This window comes from Zonotrichia albicollis, chromosome 1, assembly GCF_047830755.1.
Source record: "Zonotrichia albicollis isolate bZonAlb1 chromosome 1, bZonAlb1.hap1, whole genome shotgun sequence".
Taxonomy (NCBI): Eukaryota; Metazoa; Chordata; class Aves; order Passeriformes; family Passerellidae; genus Zonotrichia; species Zonotrichia albicollis.
This window is the reverse complement of record NC_133819.1, coordinates 30,349,820-30,370,247: the sequence shown is the minus strand read 5'-3', so window position 1 is coordinate 30,370,247 and position 20,428 is coordinate 30,349,820. Positions and strand designations below refer to the sequence as shown.

The 20,428-nt window shown below is 38.2% G+C and overlaps 1 protein-coding gene across 4 annotated transcripts in view; it reads right to left on the bottom strand.

Annotated features, from left to right (window-relative positions):
* HDAC9 (histone deacetylase 9) overlaps nt 1-20,428 on the bottom strand; it is a 457,669-nt gene that overhangs the window by 411,337 nt on the left and 25,904 nt on the right. For all 4 annotated transcript variants that reach the window (XM_074536959.1, XM_074536953.1, XM_074537003.1 and 1 more), the window contains one exon: nt 12,678-12,785. In XM_074536959.1, the coding sequence (XP_074393060.1) occupies nt 12,678-12,696 (19 nt within the window). In that variant the 5' untranslated portion in view covers nt 12,697-12,785. Of the gene's footprint in view, nt 1-12,677; nt 12,786-20,428 lie in introns of those variants that run through there.

The following is a 20,428-nucleotide window of genomic DNA, read 5'->3' as shown; positions in this document are numbered from 1 at the left end:
ACTGTGCTACATCACTAATATAACCAACTTTGAAACTAGTGCCAGCTAAACACCTTAGAAACCTATCAGTGGGGATGCTTTCAGCACCATAAAGTACTGACTAGCTGTAAAATCTTAGTCAACTTTGAAACAAATCTCCATTTCAGCATCTAGGCATGTAGAGCACTACTGAAGCTAGTCCCAGTTCCCTTGTGACACTGAGGACCAGTGCCAAGAGGAAGGGAGGCTATTTCCCTAGGAAGTTCTTTCAAAAAATTTCTTTTCCTCACCAACACTTTAGACACACTTATTCTCATGTATTCTTAGGTTTCTGCATGTCTTCTCTATATACCTTTTTCTTACATTCCTGTTCTTAGATTCTGTTAATCTAAGCCCACTGCTTCCCACCTCCATGGCTCTTAACATCTTCACTCTATCTCACTTTCCCTTTTCCATGCTGCTTTCAAGCCCCTGTGTCACTGCCCTTCTTCCAAATCCTCAGCACACCAATGCTGGGTTTGCTTAATTTTTCATTTTCCTGGCTGGGGAGCTTCTTACTGAAAGGATTTATAATGGTTAATACTGATTTATTAAATTCCAACATACATTTGGGGGTCTGCACCCCAAGGACAGGCACTGCACTTCAGTCTCCCTGCCAGAGAAATGAATGGTGCCTCCACAAGTCTATAGGCACTCCTTATCAGCTATCTGAAATCAAAACATTTTTCATCTAGCACAGATTCCTTGGATGGTAATGACTTAAGGAGTGCACAAAGGAGCAAGCTTTCTTGTATGTTCTGTGAGGAAAGGCAAGTAATATCCAATGTATCCAATAGCATGGTGAAAAAGGCATGTTCTAATGTACCAGACTGAAAAGCTAAAGCATTTATGAAGTCACAGAAATAACACATGGGAAAGGTGATGCAGTATTTCATGTAGAAGCACTGTGTTTTGAGTTCCTTTCTTTTCTTCTACTCTTTAAAAATAGCTAAACAGAAAAGACAAAGTACTCAGTAGCTATTTCAGGATTTTCCTGACTTAGCTTACACGTACTCATGAATTTGTCCACAAAAAAATCGTCTAGGGCAACTGCTGAATGCTTCAATAGAGAAAAAAAAATATATATTCATCAGGATCTGAGGCAGCTTTTGAGCAATATAAAAGAGTGCTATTTGCACCCACAGCAATAACCGAAAGCTGAGTTGGAGATATCTAAATGAGCTGTATTCACTTTAAGTCACTACAGATATACTTCAAGGCTAGAGAAACAGCTGCAAGCACCTTAGGGGTGCTGTGAAAGATATCTGATGTCTGCTTTCTTCATGAAGCCTAAAAGTTTTTGTATTGTGCACTGGCCTTTATTGTGGGCTACTGCCTCAAAATAGCACCCTTTTAGAGTACAGAGTAGATGCTTTTATAATACAAGAGATGTGAGTCACACAACACAGAGCAAACAACACCTTGTTGTCTCTATACCTACAGAAAACCTCTTTTTTGCTCTACCATGCCCCAGATCAGTAATCCATTGTGAATTTCTCACCCAGAAAATTTTACATTTCCCAACACAGGAAAAAAATCGAGAATATAGACAACATGAAGCTTGTGTAAATGAATGACATCAACATTGAATTCTGAAAGTCCTGCAAAACACACATGCAGCCTTAAAGAGCAGTATACAGAGGAAGCCCTGTGCAAGGAATTGTCATCGCCATTACTCATAAAGGCAATATCCTGCAGTCAAGCGTTGAGGGGTACAAAGCCTTATTAATTCATAATCCAGACAATCAAGAATGACTATCTCTGCAAATTGAGAGTTACAAAGCAATGAGAGATTAATAAACAATAAGTATAATTTTGAATAATTTTAATTTTATGAAAGAGAAACTTTCGCTTCCAGGTAGCACCTTAAAAATCCAAGAGAAAAAACATGAAGAGATTTAAAATTGTTATCTAAGAAAAAAGGTTAAAGTAACACACTTTTACAATTTAGTTAAGAGAAGACTGGAAAGAACAACTAATGATATCCTAGGAGAGGAACATTGAACAAGTTAGAGGATAAAATATCATGGCAGAGGTCACTAGTCTTCTTGTCTTCAGGTCAGCTGTTAACTACAATTGATAACAAAGGGAACTTTGGGCAGGAATTCAGGGATCCTAAAATAGCTCAGTGCTTCTCTTTGGCAGAAACTGCCAAAATGTTAAACCAGAAATTTTGAACTCAAAATATCTTATGTTTAACTAATGGGAGTTTTGTCAAACCATCTCAAGTTGTCTGCCTTTCTGTCAGAATTTCCTGCCAGAGGTCAGCACCTGAAGGAGACTCCCTGCTGGAACAGAGGTTGACATTGAGGTTGACATCAACATCCCACATCATAGCCCAACTACAGTCATCACAAAAGTTAGGTATTACCTCAGGACCTCTGACAGCTGCCCAGCTTTGTCATTATTAAAACAACAAACAAAACGAACAATGATCTAGGTATTGCATGACATCAAAATCCTCCTCTGCAGAGAATAGCAGTCCAAAACCACATCATTTGTATTAATGTTTCAGCCCTCATTAAACTTTCAAAAGAAATTCTCAGAGTTTACAAATCTTGCATATCTAAACTACAATACTAAACAGAAATAGATTTAACTAGTAGAAATATAAATATATATAAAGTATTTTTCTAAATCACACAGAAACAGGTCATCAAGGGGGACTGGGGAACTTACTGTGGTATTAGCTTTTAAAATTGAAAATCATTGTCTTTTTAGAGATGATAATTTAAAAAAAAAAACTCAAACTCTGAGGCAGGTTCAAACCATGAGTTTCATTGGTCTAGCAGGACTTGGATCCACCCACAATGTGTACATCATCATCTTAAGTATGAGACACACCCCTCCCCAATTTAAATCATACCTTGGGCTCCCTTTAGACATTAATTTGCTAAATGCTACAAAGTAGTGCCTTATTTCTAGATTAAGATATTCCATACACTCTAACATTTAAGATTTTTAAATGAAGTTTTGAAATGGCTACCAGCTTCAAAATTAAGGTGCAACAAAATAGTCTTGCTTTTTGTGAGTTACCAAATCTGCAAATTACCTGTTATAAGTGTTATAATTATCACTGCAGAAACACTTATTCTGCAGAAACACATCTGCCAGAGACAAAATTAGGAGGTGGTGTGTGGGTGTGAAAACATTAAAAGTTGGCAAACATGCCTTTTTTAGGTATTCAATATAACCAGTATTCATACAGCTAGCCTAATACATGAAGAATCAAAAACTTTTTATTCATGGAGTTTAATCTAACTTTCTGTATTATGCAACATTTTAGAAACATAGCCTTACCAAACTGTAGATGTTGTAAATTCAAATAGGTAAATATTAAATCTATGATCTTTTAACAAAGCACATTTCACATATTCCTAACTGCTTTGCATTGCATATGCCTTGATGAATATGAAAGAATGCCTGGCAGCCAGATGCTGAACTATCACTTTGAAAGCAGTATGCTGTATAATGTGACTGATGATGTGACTTGGTTGGTCATTTCATTCAGTTATAAAAATGTTCACTGAGCCTCCAAAGTGTGCACAGACAGAATAAGTAATTCTTAAAACCCATAAATGAGAATTGACCAGTAAAATGAAGAAGTGTGAAGTCCTTAGTACTTCTCTCCAGCTCTACTACGGTTAAGCAGTCCCACAGTTATAGAGGCTGACCATGCTTCTCTTGTTCAAGGATGACTCATAATCCTTTCTTTCCAATGTAGGACATGAGTTAAATGTACTTTTTCTCTTCCCTCTTCCTTCCTAACTCTGCCAGGACCATTGTGTGGCTATGTAGTAAACCACACTGAGGAACAAATCCAGGCTAAAAACAACCCTTACTTTTGGGAACAGCTGAGCCTGGATTAGTTCCTGAATCCATCTGATCCTGTGGCCACACAAATAAGTATACCTGGCACAGCTGAGCAGTCCATGAGAAGAGTGAGAACAATGAGCAGTCAGTCACTAGAGTTGCTTATTCTGGCACTGCCACTGAAAAAAGTTCCCAAAATGTAACCTTCCCCTGGGGGCTCTTTGAACTATGCTGCTCCACTGGCTCTCCTGTCCTGGAGGTGACACTGTCCTGTCTTCTCCTCCCACAAAAACAAACAAACACACAGCAATGAGTCTTGACACCACATCACTTAGTGATTGAAGTGAAAGAGTTATGTGATGAGCCAAACCACTCAGGAGGTAAATTGTGTTTGCAGCAAAGCAGGAAGCATGAACATCTTCGACACTGCTTGTGTTTTCAGATATAAAGAACCCTGCTAATGACATTGTAAAAAGATTTCTTGTTGCAACATCAATTCTCCACAAGGAAATGTGAGGATTGACAGAGACAAGAATTAGGAAAGCCAACTGATCTGCCAAACAGAGTACAGCAATGAACCACCCGGAGAGGCCAAACTTTTTATTTCTAGTCTTTGAGCTATATTGACCTTCTCGAAAACACAGCACAACCCTGAACTTTCCCCCCCAATGCCACCCTCCTTGAACAACATGTTAGACAGTACATTAAAGCAAATATCAACTGTAGAAGAACAAAAAGATTATTTTGTATGACAAGACTAAGAATGGAATTCAGATGCTGACAAGAGGAAGAGCGGTAAAAAAAACCAAAAAATTGAAAAAAAAGTCAAAAAAATAAAAAGGAACAAAAGTAGATGCAATTCTCTTGGACTGGTCTCACCCACTAAAGAATTAGGATACTTGGCACAGTCCAAGGAATACTCTGTATATATGACAGTCCAGCTGCCTAGATTGGAAATTCAGAGCCCCTTCTTCCTCCAATACTATAAAAATGTAGGCCTTGGACCATATGGAATTAGAGCACAGGAAGACACATGTCAAGTGCTGAAATGAGATGGGGAGGGGACATCTCTTCAGCTGAGGTTCATTTTCTGACTTGATTTAGAATAACACACAGTTTTTGTTCCTAGAGAAAATTCCTAATCTTAGGAAAGGCTTTACAGGTTATGCTAAAGAGTTTGCCTCAAAGCAATGCAGGATGCTCCCACAGTGTAAGCTTCCAGCAAGCACAATGACTTCAGGATTACAGACAGAAAAGTAATAAAAGCAGAGTTGGTTAAATATTTCCTGTGATATGGGAATTCAAACTTCTGAGTTTGGAGGCTTTCCAAACTCCCTTAGAGTGATGGCAGACTTCTATTCAGTAACAACGCATGAAAATTTTGTCATACACTTAGTGACAATCAAAGCATCTTCTGGGTGGCTGCTGGGATTCATAGTTTGTAATGATGAGCCACATGAGGAATCAGCCTCTCCACTGTCTTCCAGCATATTTCAATGGTTAATTATCAACACTGTTATATACAGCATATATTCACTCTCCAAAGAGAATGCAATCTTCTGATTTGCTTTTCTAAGGTCACTGAAAATATAACTTTATACACATTTACCTATTTAAAGTTCACTAGACTCCAATCAAAGTATAACTGTGCCACCTTGGAATAATGAGCTACTAATAAGCAAAAGGGACAGTGGAATTCTGCATTTTGCCACTGGACAATAAATTTGATGGCTCTTTCTAGAGGTGCATGTTCTAAGTGAGCACTGAGGATAAATTAAATACTTAAAATGAGAAAAAGTTTTCACCTCTAATTTTAAAAAGCCACTCTAAAGAATCTTTACAAGCTTTATAAACATTTCAAGATTTATTTCCAGAAAACTAATTAACCTTTTAAGGTGCTAATGATCAAAAAGTCAGACGTGTGCTTTGGCTGCATGGAACAAAAATAGTTATTTTGAAAGACAAATTCCCAGGAAAAAAAAAACCCAACATTCAGCAGCCAACATTAACAACTGACACCTGAAAGAAAACAGCAATATAGTTCTAATTGTTAAGCACAGTACCTGTTTGAAGAGATAGTAATCTTTTATGCATGTATAGGTTAAAGTTTGTATGTATATATAATCTTGAAGTACCACAGAGTTATACCAAAAACACCCTTCAGATTTGTTTGCTTCAGTTAACCTGAATCTGCTCAAAGTGTTACTGATCCCACAAGCCACTGTCTAGTTATTGTCATTATTTACTGACCTAAATTCTGAAGAATTAGCATACAAAATAACAGAGCTTCACGAACATGTGCAAATATGAAAGCACATATAAGAGCAGAACCATGACACTTTAATGCTTTAATTATCAATTTTTGTTGTAAATGGTGCAAATTACTTATAAAAGGAAGAAAAAAGCATAGTAAGTAGCTCCATGTATTTACAAACTTTAATTATAGCAAGTGAACAAGATGATGTTTTCTTATCTAATGCATGCACAGAGCATTTTATTCATTATTTGGTAGTCTTGTACATTAAATCCCCAGTGGCAGAACACATTTTGAATATAAATTTTTCAATCAAGCATGTTGGGATTTTATGTAGAAATACCTAGATAAAGATGCCAGGCTTAAATTATTATGAGAAAAATACAGAGAGTGTCTCTAAACTGCAACATCTTTTACATTTTATAAGGGTAAACTTAAGATTTATGTCAGACTGAAGCTATTTTGGAGTTCTGTAAGGAGATTCGAGAGGTCAAAATCTGAGCTGCACATCTCAGTCATGCTTTGCATTCAAAGTTAAGAAGAGCAGGGAGTGCTGTGAGGCAAGAATCCTTCTTTTACAAACATTATATTAATGTTGAGCTTGTAGATTTTTTTTTTTCTTTTTGAGATTTTTAAGGAGCTGCAGTACTCTATCATACATAGACAGACAGATATAGATAATACATCTATTAATCCTGCATCCTATTGGCCCATATTCAATGAATTCTCCATATATTTCTAATCCAGCCTGTGACACAGTTCTTTTTTAATCTAAGAAAATTCATCACAAAGTCATCCCAAGGAAGAAATGTATTTGATTCCTTCAGTCTACAGTCAGAAGTCTGAAAAAGATCCATGCACTTGACTTCAACGGAACTTAAACACCTCCAAAGCAGACTTATGTATGAAGAAGAGGTTTTAGTATTTAATTTACATCTTTGTTTTGGACTCAAAATTCTCTTACATCTTTTTTACCAAAAAGCTGACAAAATACATTTTAAAATAAGATACATGATTATTCATCAAAATATTCATCTGTTCACAGCATCTACTGCTGGTGAAGATATGGTTATGGGACTGCAGTATAAACATCCAATGCAATTTCCTTTTAAAACAGTAGTGAAAATTGCATTTTGGAACTTTTTCTATATTTAGTCTTCACCAATATGAGGAAAATTATTTATAAAAATGCAGAGAAAAGCAGAATGAGAAAACAGAGGGAGTCAGCTTTACAGTGAGGAAAAACAAGCTATTTCTCATGAGGAACAAACAAATGCCTATCAAAGAAATTCAGAAACAAGATGACAGAAAAGTGATTCAAAAGTAGGAGCTGGCAGAATTTAGCATACGGCTTTTTTCTCTGCCACTCAGTTTATTAAGAAATATCACTCTCTGTTGACTATAGCAGCTCTTAGAAGACTCTAAAGACCTGGACATAATACAAATTGTTGTTGAAGAGCAGAAAGAAGTTTGGACAGCGATTTCCAAAATATTATATACCTCATTTGGATTTCAGTTCAGTAACTACAGATAGATAAAAGAGCTGATTTCACCTGGGTGCATGTAAGTAACCCAGACACCTTTCAGACTTGTTATCTTCAGCAACAGGCATGTTGAAATGCTGCTGAAAACCGGAGACAGTAAAAAGCTCTCTGACCAGCTTTCCACAACAACATTTCACCTGTCTGCAATATTAAAAGCAAGAAACTGGGTAAACTGGATGTGTGATTTTCCATCAGGAAACTGCGATACCAAACACTGCTATTTTAGCAATAGTTGCAGCAACTGAAAAACTCCCATAAAGATCAAGAGTTTCAGGTATTTTCTTCTTCATAATTTATTAGTGTCATGTATTAATATCACTGGTCTCTCTACCCTAACTACATGACCCTGCCTTGGCAGAGGGATTTGAATGGTTATCTCCAGATGTCCTTACAACCCTAATTCTGTGATACAAAAATATTTTCTTTTTCTGACCAGCACTTTTTATGCACAGTAATCAGTTCAGAACATGTAATGGCTGCAGAATGTAAACATTTCCTTAATGATCTAACCATTCATAACAAGCAAAGCAAACATTTCCCTGTTGAGGTTCAGCATTCACCTAACAGCTTTACAGATTAGCAAGAGTCTGGTCCCTGAAGGTTCAAAGAGCTGGGATCAATTTAATAGGCTACAGAGTTGGTGCAAGTAGATGTTGCTATGCTAGAGGTTTGTCATGGTTTGAGCCTGGCACAGAGCCAGTGCCCCCATGAGAATGCCCTCACCCTGGTGTCTGCTGTGAGATGTGACCAGGAATAAGCAAAACAGGCTCCAGCTTAAACATAAAGAACACTTTATTACCTAAACTACAGGAAAATAGGGAAAAACTATAAGGAAAAGGAAAAAATTGAAAACCTTACAAAAAAACCACTTTCCTCCTCCCCACTACCTGAATTTCCCAATCCGATACATTCTCCCAAATCACCAACTGCCCAGCCTGGCACCACACTTTAGTATACTCAAACTTCAGTTCATGAAGAGGAGAGGAGTCCTTCTTGTTCCATAGGCTTCCCCTTGAAACACGCTGAAACCTCTGTGCTTCCAATGTCACTCGGCACCGCCCGGAAAGTCCTTTTGCCGCTTGTGACATCTTCCTTCCATGCCCAGTGCTCTCACCACCGTGCATGGACCAGAGCTGCCTTTAGGGTTGTCTTTTAAGGATGCCTTGTCTCACTCCAAAAAGGCACAGTCTCTGCTTTGGGACATCTGTCCCCCCCATATTTTTCCAAACCCCTGGGGCCGAGGGGTCCCCACGATGAACCCTCCTGGTTCTGAGGCACTGCCTCCCCCTAAGTGCAGTCTCTGTGTCACAGGAACAAACTGAGTCCATGGCCACAAGAAAAGTCCAGCCAAAAGGCCACTCCAAGCATCTCTCTCTCTTCACTCAGCCAGTCTTCTCTACGTCCTTCGGGCCAGGTCCTTGTTTCATCTTATCTCTTATCTCCCTTCTTAGTCAGCTCCGAGGAGGATCAGCATTCTTGCAAGGCCCCAATCATGAAAGAAAGGGGTTAAAAATTCCAGTCTCTGCCTGTCTCAGAACGACGATACTCCCACACGCGCTGCTGCTGCGGCCGGCCAGGCTGCACCCTTCTCCCCCCTTTCTCCTTCTGGGCCGGCTGCTATCACATTCCGTCTCGCCGACTCTCCCTCTCTCTCCCTCCTGGGGGGGGGGGAAATGTCTGCCCGATGTCTCTTGGGGCTGCTCCTCCACCCTTCCATCCTTGAGGGCCTTCTCACCCCCATCTCTGTCCAGGCCCCGGGCCTACCGCATGGCTGCCCCTCCCCCGCCCAGCAGCAGCGGCTGGACAGGGGAGGGAGATCTGACCTCTACTCCTCGACGTCCCAAGAGAACCTCCCAGGGCCAGAGCTCTGCTTTTTAACCCCTGCGTATTCTCGGAGTGCACTGGTCACACAAGGTGCCAATATCAAACTCCGAGCATCCATTGGTTTGACCACAGCCTCCCAGAATTCCCACTTCTTCCTGGTCAAACCACCACAAGGTTCCACATTTCTTGCATCATGTGATATAAGGAAATACCCATGTGAATTGGTTCTACAGACAAAACTCAATCCAAAGAGGTTCCTCAGATAATGGTTGAATAAAACTTGCATCATTTTTGCTTGTTCCACATAAGGTCTTTCAATGGGCTTTCAGACAATTTAGGTTTGAAGGGAAAGCAATTCTAAAGAAATATGTTCTTCTTCCACTTAGCACATCTCATCATAAACCCACAGAAATTTAGCACAGTGCACACAATCCTTTCTACAGCATTTCAGAATTTTTCATTGACGGAACAAGCCATCCATGAAGTGGGCAGGCCTATACCATTCATCTACAGAGTAGTACTGCTTTACCAGTTTGCCTCCTGCCTTTTTTTTTAATACATTTATCTTCTGTGTAACAGCATGTATGAATGTACATACATAAGCTATATATATGTAGGCTAGATATATTGTAAAAAAAAGTACATTCACCATTTTGTTGTAACTTACAACCATGACCCAAAATAACAACATTTAACATACATTATGAAGATTTTCACAGCTCTTATGTACAAGACACACAGATTGGTATTCAAATGAGATAGCATCCTGGTGTTACACCATAGAAAAAAAGGGTCATAAATACTGTCTGTATACTGTATGTGCCTAAAGTGTCCTGCTTAAAAATTATTTCAGACCTCCCTAACCACGGGGTGTAACATAATATAGCAACCTATTCCCCGAAGAAATTCAAGACTATCAGGAATTAAAAAGAAAAAGCACAAAACCCCCAACTCTACACTACTGAACACTCAGGCTTTTGCCATTTAAATTACAAGCCATAAATAACTACATGAACTGCCTACCACAGGCTCACCATCACAGTAAGAAGCTGGTCATGTCACTGGCAATTCATTAATTTTTCTATTGGAATACTAGGGATGCCTGCAACTACTGGAGCATCTTACAGGTGGATCAATTACAACCTGATACAGACTTTAGACCTAAGCTGGAAGCTGAATCATAGGAATCAGAGTCATAAAATAGTTTCAGTTGGAAAGGTCCTTTAAAGTTGGATGGAACTGCCCTTCCATCTCTTTGTCTCATAAGGTTAACCTTCATGAAAACAGAAACCATGAAAAAGGAAAAGTAGCAATAACAACTGCAATGGGAGAAAAACATTGGCCATGTATTAAAAAAAATATGCACCATTGAGGAGGACTGGAAAAAGGAACTCAGTTACTATGGATGCAATAAGAAAGTTTACCAATGTTTAAGAAATTCCAATCAAAGGTTAGCTGTTCAGAGAAATGGCAGGCTTCTCCTACCACTATTACTGGGACTACACTGGAATCAGAAATTTCAGTGTCTTCCAAAAGGTGACAAAGCACATCTCAGCCTTGCTCAGCTGGGGGACAGAAGAGATGCCACATGGAGATGCTCATCCTCCTCCAGTTCACGGCATTAACTTTAAGCAGGATGCAAGACTAAAGTAAAAATAAATTCTGCCTCACTGCTCTTTCACTGAAGGAAATAAAAATGAGGATCCCAAGACTGACACTGCCCTTCAATACCACATTTCTGTACATGTCACAGAGGTACATTGAAATGGTTGGTGAAGCAACTCAAGTTTTCAGAGGCAAACTCTAATGATGGGGGACACTAAGGAGTAGATTTGAAAATATTTAGGCACATAACTCCAACCAAAAGTGATGTTCCTGAAGTATCTAAAAATATTTACATGTAATCTGATTATACTGAATGTGTCCCCTTTCTTGCATTAGATGTAGCCCACGGAAACAGACAAATACACATTCACGTTAGTTATCTTCTTTCTTCATGCCAAAAAGAATAGTCAAAATTTTACTTTCTTTTTGTGTGAGCCAATTTAATTTTTGGCTCTTTCCACAGCCTGCACTTAACACAAAAGAAGAAACATTAGAAAGATACCAAATCAGCTGGAGTATCTCGGCATTTGAACTCTTTGTTTAGGGAAGTACAAGATTATTTCCTATTAAGCACCACTGTGATAAGATAAATATGTGCATTTCTGCTGAATGCCCTGTTGTGCTCTGTATGGATAATTCACTGCATGCACCAAATTGCACTGTAAGAGAAAGAGGCCAAGTGTGAAACTGAGCTATGTTTGACTCCATTTGATATAAAAGCTGTTGCCAGTTTTTAATACTACAATCAACAATTCTCAAAAAATGCTCACTGAATTAAATTTCTATGCAATAGGGTATATACAGATAAATACAGCTCACAAAGTATTACAGTGTTTTCCCTGATGCTTTTATAGACTGTTCTCACAAAACCAAAGCAGTCATAAAATAAGCCACCTGTAAAGGGTTATTTTACCAACAGTGCTAGGAATAGATACTTCAAGTGTGGGTGATCAAAGTGTGAACCATATGGGACGTTGCAGAGATTTGAATTGGGGACTCTCACTCCTCAAAAGAACTGAAGTCAAGGCATGTTCCATATGCAGCATTCTGTTTTCTTGGAAGTTTAAACAGCTACTGATAGTTCGCTTTCTATCAAGTAAAGCTGCAGTTCAGTGACTCATTTTGCAGGCATTGGTTAAAGCAGGTTCAGAGACCATTGTTAATTACACATATTTAAAGGAGGAAGCTCTGCAAAGAATGCCTATCATGGGTAAAGATTACTTTGGAGCTAAACAGAAAAATAACAGGATACCATTTGAAGTCTTTCTTTAAAAGAAGCATCTGTGCAAAGGCAGAAAATAAATTAATGTCTAATTACATATATTAAGAACTAAAATGTTACAAAATGCCTATTCACGTCAGATCATGACTAATCAGTTTCTTAAGAAAAATAAAAATATATTTTAAATGTACTGTAGGATTATCCTGGCTTTAAAATTAAACTGTGATATGGTGCCTCTAAAATTGCCCCTTCTGCCTATACAGCCATTGTCATGTTTTATAAGAAGTGTTGCATATCAGTCATTTGCCACATTCACTTCATCAACACAAAGGATTATATATTTCCTAAGAAGGCACAGTTTTATGCAGAAGTGAGGTATAAATATAAACAAACTGACCTGGTGTTGTGGAGCTCATTGTTCTTAATGGAATGGTATCTTGTTAAAGAGTAAAGTCTGTGGCAGAAGTTGTCCAGATTTTGAGATTCTTCTGGAGGTGAGGTGAATCTGAGTAAAATAAAGAAAGAAAAAATACCTTTGAGTATTTGTAGACAATATAATATTTTTAAGATAATATCATTATGTCAAAAACACTTAAACAGAAGAACACAATTTCTCCCCCCAAAGGTTCTTTCTCATCCCAAAGTATACTTTTTTGCTCCAAATTCAAGCACTGATGACCACTGAAAACAAGACTAAAATTCAGAAATCCTAAAGCTTCAGAGCAGATCAACTAGAAATTTGCATTACAGCCCATATACAGTCATATAGGATCACCAGAAAGTAAAGGATGAATTGTGTCCTTCCACAAATATCTGGATTGCATCCTTATATATAAGAAATAGCCAATTCTCAGTTTTACTGCAGTCAGCATCAAAACATGAATGTGCAGAAACCGATCTGCATTCCAAAGTCTTTCAGGAATAGCTACTACTTCCTAAAGCTCCAGAATTTGAACAGCTCATGAATAGAGCTTGTTGAAATAATTAGCTCAGCTGAAGGGATCTCCCATGACAAGCTAATGACATCTCTGACACCACAAAGAGAGCTGCTAATGGCGTGGGCTGCTCCAGACTGGGGCAAGGAGGGTTCTGCAATTTGGCTGAAATCCTCTCACAGTCCCATGGCGTTCTCAGTTCAATACAAAAGCAAAGGCAAAAATGTTCCTCTAATACTCCCATCTGCTGAAAGTTTAAAGCTATAGAGAAGCTTTCAGGGAACTAAAATATATTTTCATTCAAGCAGGATATAAACAGCATAATGAGAGAGAAGGTTGTAGTGCATTACGACTGTGACTATTCTATTCAGCCACTGCTCCTGAAGTATCTAAGTAGTCAAAGATATTCTTAGTGCTGAATATTTTAGCAGCTTTTGTCACTTTTTTTAAACTACCAACTGCACATTTAGTTTCAAGCTGAGCTCAGCCAAATTCAAGATAGTAAATTACATTTTAACCAAGTATAATCATTTAAGTTTAGCATCATTATCATTCAAGAAACGAAAATCACACATTTAAGTAACTAACTTCAACTTGTATGCCCCTTAAAGCAAGCTGGACATGAACTGCTCAAATAAGCATGACATTTGGACACTACCAGCACTCCAGCAGGCAGCACCTGTAATACCAAAATTCATTATACTTTATAAAAATCCTACTTTCCCTTGCTTGCCTCATGCAGCAAAATTAATCAAATATCAGATGGAACCACTATAAAATGAACAGACTCTACCATTAAGCCCTATCCAAAAGGGTATTTGGGCATATCCTTACTTTGTATTAGTAAGGTTCCACTGCAGCAGGCATATAGCTGCAAGATTTATCAATAAAACCAATACACAGTTCAAGAGTTCTAAGATTCTATTTAATTTCACTGATCTCATCATTATCTTAGCAGCTACACAGATCATGAAAAAATATTTTTCAGTGAATCCAACATCCATTCATCCAGTATCCAGATGCAGCCTGGGATTATGTGGCTTCTCTCAGAAAATAGAAAATGGATATTGATGCACGACTGTGGGCTTGACTTGAGTGAATTTTCAGCATACATGTAAGGTAAACCTAGTATTTTTGAGCATCAGGACAATTCCGGCCATTAGGATTTGACAATATTCTAATACTTGAAATTCACTTATAATCCCCATAACTGAAACTATAATTTTGTGTAAGTTTGCTTCTTGTAGACCTCCCATCTAAGCAAACATCTGAAGCTCATATGAGATCAGAGAACACATGGTCAGTTGCAACTGCACTCTCAAATGGGTAAGCTTTCTCCTCACAAAAGAGGCTTTACTTTTTTTTTTTTACCCAATAAAGGTAATTTCTAATAAATGGAATAGCTCTGTGTGTAACAGAAAGATCCATAGATACGACTGTCTTGTTCTGTCAGTGCAAATATTCCCTCTGAGTGACAATCTGTACCCAAAACAGTGCTCCCACCAACCCCATCTTGGGTTTTGGATACCAGCTGTGCTGAAACTGTTGAAATCACCTGCTTCCTAGTTTTTCCTGCTCTTCTGGAGCAAGAAACATTTACCCTTGGAGAAGAATTAGGTTAGGGAAGATTTAAACAAGCTGGCCATACACAATTCATGTGACCTGAGGGGATGGATGCTCCCACAAGTCCTCAGGGACCCGGACAGCATCACTGCAAAGCCACTCCCAGAACAGCTTTGAAAGGTCATGACTGTCAAGGCAGGTTCAAACAGACTGTAAGAAAGCAAACATCTCTCCTGTATTCAGGAAGGACAAGGAGAATGCAGAGAACCAAAGGCCAGTCCACCTCCACTCAATGTTTTGGAAGGTGATGGAAACAATTTCAAAGCATATGAAGGGCACGAAGGTGGTGGTAAATAGGCAGCCTTTATTCATGAAGAAAAATCATGCTTAGCCCACATGATGGCTTTCTACAATTAAATAGTTAGAAAATAGATGGGAGGAGAGCTGAGAATGTTGTTTATCTTGAATAAAGAAAAGCTTTCAGCACTGTTCCCCAGAACACCCTCACAAACTGTGGAAGACAGGAAAGAGGACAGCAAGGCGGCTGAAAACAGACTGTGCTGCCAAATTCTAAGGGCTGTGATCTGCAGGCCAAAGTCCACCTGGAGGCCAGTGCCTTCAATGGAGCCCCCAGGGGTCAACACTGGTGCCAATCCTGCTTTTCATTAAGGACCTGGCTCATGGACCAGAGCATAACCTCAGCAATTCCACAGGCAATTCAGAATTGGAAGGAGCGGTTGACAGAGCAGATGGTTCTGCTGCCATTCAGAGGGACTTCAATGGGCTAGAAAAACTGGATCTACTGAATGTGTGTGCCAAGGCTGGGGTGGGTGGCAGGGAGCAAAGGGAGAAACAGAAAAAGCCCCAAGATCAGAGGAAAAGGAGGTGATATATTGCACAGTAGCTAGGTAAAAAGCAGTAAAGAAGACAGGCCAAGACTGTTCTCAGCAATCCCCAAAGAAGAGGCAATGTACACAAACTGAAATATGGTCAATTCCATTTAAACATTAGAAGGTACTTTTCCCAGTTGTTGAGGCCAAACATTTAAGAAATAGGCTTCCCAGTAAGTATTTTTGAGTTTCCATCCTTGGAGATTGTACATAGCCTTGGGAAACTTGCTGTAGCTGACCTAGCCAAGAAGAGGGGTGTGGACTAGGTGCATCCTCCACAGGTCTGGAGATGCTCTTGTTATATCATGATTTTTCCTTTTCAAGATCACCAAAGACAGCATCAGCATTGAATATTCAATGCAGTTAAACCTAGTGAGAATAATTCCAGTATAAGAAAGTGTTCTGCTGGGATTCCCATAAAAAGATTTCTGTTAAGGAATTTTGTAAATTCAACTGTACTTGTAGTCTTATTTAATGAGGTGGCAGTTGGCATCCTTCCTGATACTCTATTTCCATTTACGTCATGTAAATGCAAAGTTTTCACTGCGCTGAAGGTTGTTGTTCAGGTTCAGTTTTAACAACTCCTTGTAAATATGATACAAAGCTCACATTGTCAAAGCTCCCATTAAGAACACAAAAAATTGCATATCACAATGTACAGAATTATATTCACAACACAGACACTCTCATTCAAATACACTTCTACTGATAAGCTGACATTTCTTCATTTTTCTTTTTCTGAAGGAATGTCATAGTGCAAATTAGAACCATGAACTACAGCACCACATTTTTTTTTTTAATGTTAGCTCTGAAAATTAAAAAAACACAGAACAGGCAATTGTGCATTAAAATTTCATGAGGGGTGCTTTGCTCATTGGGAGATGAATTTGTGCTCCATCTCCACCCACAAAAAACAGCCCACAATTCCTGGTTGGTCAGGAAGATACTAAGTCAGGTACAGCAAGGGGCTCCAGGGTTTAGGATAGACTAAGCGCACTTACTAAGGCACTACACTAACATTTCACCACTAATATTTTAAGGGTTTGATTTTGGTTTGTTTTACTACAGTTTAACTGAAAGATAATTCATCCTTTACTCATTATCAAGCTGGAATTCTAGTCTACAGCACAATATACAGCAAATTAATTTCTACCTTCATGCATATCACTGGAGGTGATGCTACACATTAGCAACTTGTATTTGCTCATCCAGGAATCATAAACCTTCCCCTTTTTCTCCAAAGGAAATTCAACAGCTCATATGTTTCAACAACTGATGCACCTTTGAAATGGCTACAAAACAAGAATGCAAGATGGAATGTAGGTTTTCTGGCCCACCAGCCACCACAAACTGTATGTTTCTCATGACTACATTATAGGTACAGTATTTTCTAACACAATAATTTCAAGTTAACGCTATGCCTTTAAACTATCATCTCTCACTATGTTGTCCCAAGACTATATTCACTGACTACATTTTTTCTGTCTTGTGCATATACTTCAGAATTCTTCTGGGAATTGAGTTTCTGAGATAGGATGCAATGAATACAAATTAACAGAATTCAGATGAAAAATATATTTCTACTTCTATTTTCCCCATGCCCAAGATGAATTTTTCATGAGAAGTTCTGAAATGAATGCATAGTTTTCTTAACTACATCCTGGAGGTATCTTCCTGATCTTTCTCTTCCAGGAGGATTTTTTTCCTAAAATACCTCAATTTGCAAAAGGGTATAAAAAAATCATTATGAAAGATTTTGCAGATAAAAATATAGAATTATGTGCTTCATTAAATTCTGAACATGACAGGTCAGTACCCTTAATAATACACTTAGTTGTTTCTCTGCTGCATATATTGTTTCAAAATAGCTTTCAGTTACTTAGAAACAAAATTGTTTTTGGAATTGAGATGAAAATGCTGGAGGCCATTAAGTCAAGTGCTCAAGTGTCAGAAGAAAAATATTCACTTCTCACACTTAACAGCTCATGTGTTAAAAACCAAACATGTAAAACAGCTGTAAGAATTAGTACAAATTCTGTTGTCCAATGAACAGTTCAGAAAAGAGGTCAATTGACAGAAATATGAAATGTTAAAAATAAAAGAAAAAACAAAAGAACAATACTTGTTCTCTCTAGAATATGAGCAGCATGATGCTTAAAAAAATACATCTTTCATTTAGAAAGATATTTTCCAGAAGAAAATTGTTGAATAGGTATTCTTACAGTATCTAAAGAAAATTGCATTAAAAAGACATCAAGCTATAGATCTCAGAAAAAAATAATAAATCCACTACAACATAATGACTGGAAGACAAATCACAAAGGACTTTTACTGAAGTGTTTTGCACCCATGTAAGCCAAACCCAGAGTGCCAAATCAAACCCTTCTAGCCTTGTATCAAACTTCTAAATTTGATTAGGAATTAAGGTGGCATATGCAAAAGGTGGTAAGGTGTTAAGGAAAGGTGTGAATTCCAAGGCAAAGTACTTAAAGACCTCAGTTCAAAAAGCAAATGGCTGCTATAACTGGTTTTAAAATGTACAATAAGTGGAAGCTAAAGCAAAACCAGGACATTAGCAGCCCATGCAATTATGTAGTGATCTTTATATGCAAATACAGTGCAGACTCACTTGCAGTAAAAAGACCAAAGCCCAGTCCAATAGACATTGGGGTATAGAACTGCTTTCAGTGGGAATTTGGTGGTTTCACAGCAAAGCATTCAGAACCCAGAGCTCAGTGTAGGATTAAGTAACTTACCATGAGGTATGCAGGCATCTTATTCTTAATTAGCTATCTACTCAACAACTTTTTGAAGTCTGTAACAATTTTGCAGTACATACCTTTGAAGGTAATGTATTAAAGAATTAGTCCAGCAGCAAGTACTGGGATTTCATATTCTATATTTCCCCAACAAAGTAATTTTTTATGTGCCTAACAGAAAAGTACATTTTACAGAATCTGTAAAGAATTCTCAGCTATACTTCTAACATGCAAATATTTGTTTCAACCAATAAGTCAAACCACTATGTTTCAGCAATTACTCATATGCAATATTAAGCAGTGTTAGACCTCACACATGCTGTGAGCACATGGCTCACAGTTGTGGGAGCCTCAGACTTCTGTCCAGTAAAACAAATCCTCCTTCCTCAAACTCTTTAAGCAAGCAATAAAGCCATACAGCTATTTCAACGGCCTCTTTTACATTCATTATCTACTACAGAGATGAAGCAAACAAGTTTGCTAAAAATCAAGATGAGATGATGTCTTCCACCAAAAAAGAACCCAAGGCCTCAATCAACAGGATTAAATAATGCGCTACTAAGCTGCTGGCTGGACTTCTGCTATGCCAGATATAACAAATTGGCACAAGTTTCTGCTCTGTTTCCCAGTGAAATCTGCTAGAAATACAATATAGCTTAAAAAAAAAAAAAAAGAGCCAAATAACCATTTTTCCTTTCAGCCTCAATCCGGATTTGGAACTAGTTCACCACAAATACTGCAGAAATACTTCTGCTGCAGCTTAACTTGTCTTACCTTCCTCTTCCATGCTAGTCCCTTGTCTGAATTATAAGGAGTGCACATCCAAATGTGCCTTCCCAAAGCAGAGGTGATACACAAGATTTGGCCTGTATCAAGCAGAACCAGGCAGTAGCAGATACCACAGCAGGTGAGAGACTGGCCTATATGATGCTTTCATAGCAGGAAAAGAAAATATGAGACAGGCCTATTTAGGTCCACATTTTGATTTTTTTTTTTTAATTATGTCAGATTTCAATCAGTACTGAAAATAAAAACTACTTATAGGGAAAAATCAAACATAAAATTCAGAGTTCACTGAAGCCCATAATGAAAGAAACAAAACCCTTCTTAATTGGAACGGGTTGTCCAGATGTCATCTCCATCCTTGGAGATATTCAAAACCCAAAAGAAAATGGCCTCAGCCAGTCTACTGTAGCTGAATCTGCTTTGTTCATCTGAGTGAATTAGAAAATCTCTAGAGACACTTTCCAGCCTCAGCCATTTTGCCACAAGACACTGAAGAACACACAAGATACACAAAGAACAATCCTTGTAGGTTGTATGAAAATGGGTACAGTCCTCTCTCCTCATGCAAGACTGTGGAGAAACTTCCACCAGATGAACACAACTGGAAGAAAGAATCCCTTAAAACTCCTGAAAAAGCTGGACAAATGAGCCACAACAAGAAATTACAGAGTCCAGATTATTTTGAAGGAAATCACAAATTCCAAGTTTTTTTTTTTATTTTGGCTCTCTTACCCAGCACTATCAAAACTAACTATCCAAGCTCCTGGTAAGAAACCATCAGAGAACTCACGCACTCAATTTAGAAATGCTTTCTAAATTCTTCAATTTGCCTTGGAAAAAATTTTAGTGAACTTCTGTGGTGAGCAAAATTGGAGTACAGACAGGAATACTGTGAGCTCTGCACTATGGAGCTACACTGTGCATAATTCAGAGAGTATTTTAAGGAGCCCACACTTCAATCATCAGTAGTTTATTATCAACCATCATTAATAACTTAGCCACTGGTAATTAAAACAAAAAAGAAATAAAAATCCCCAAAACCCACCCTTTCAAATAATGTGAAAAGAAAGATGCCTGCTGTGTATACTCTTACCCATCTCTGCCTGCTGTGCTTCTAAGAACATCCATTTCTCTAAAAATGCTTGAGATAAAGTGTAATTTTGACCCATGAAAACTATCTACAATGTGTTACAGTAGAGGAAAGGGGAGAAGGAG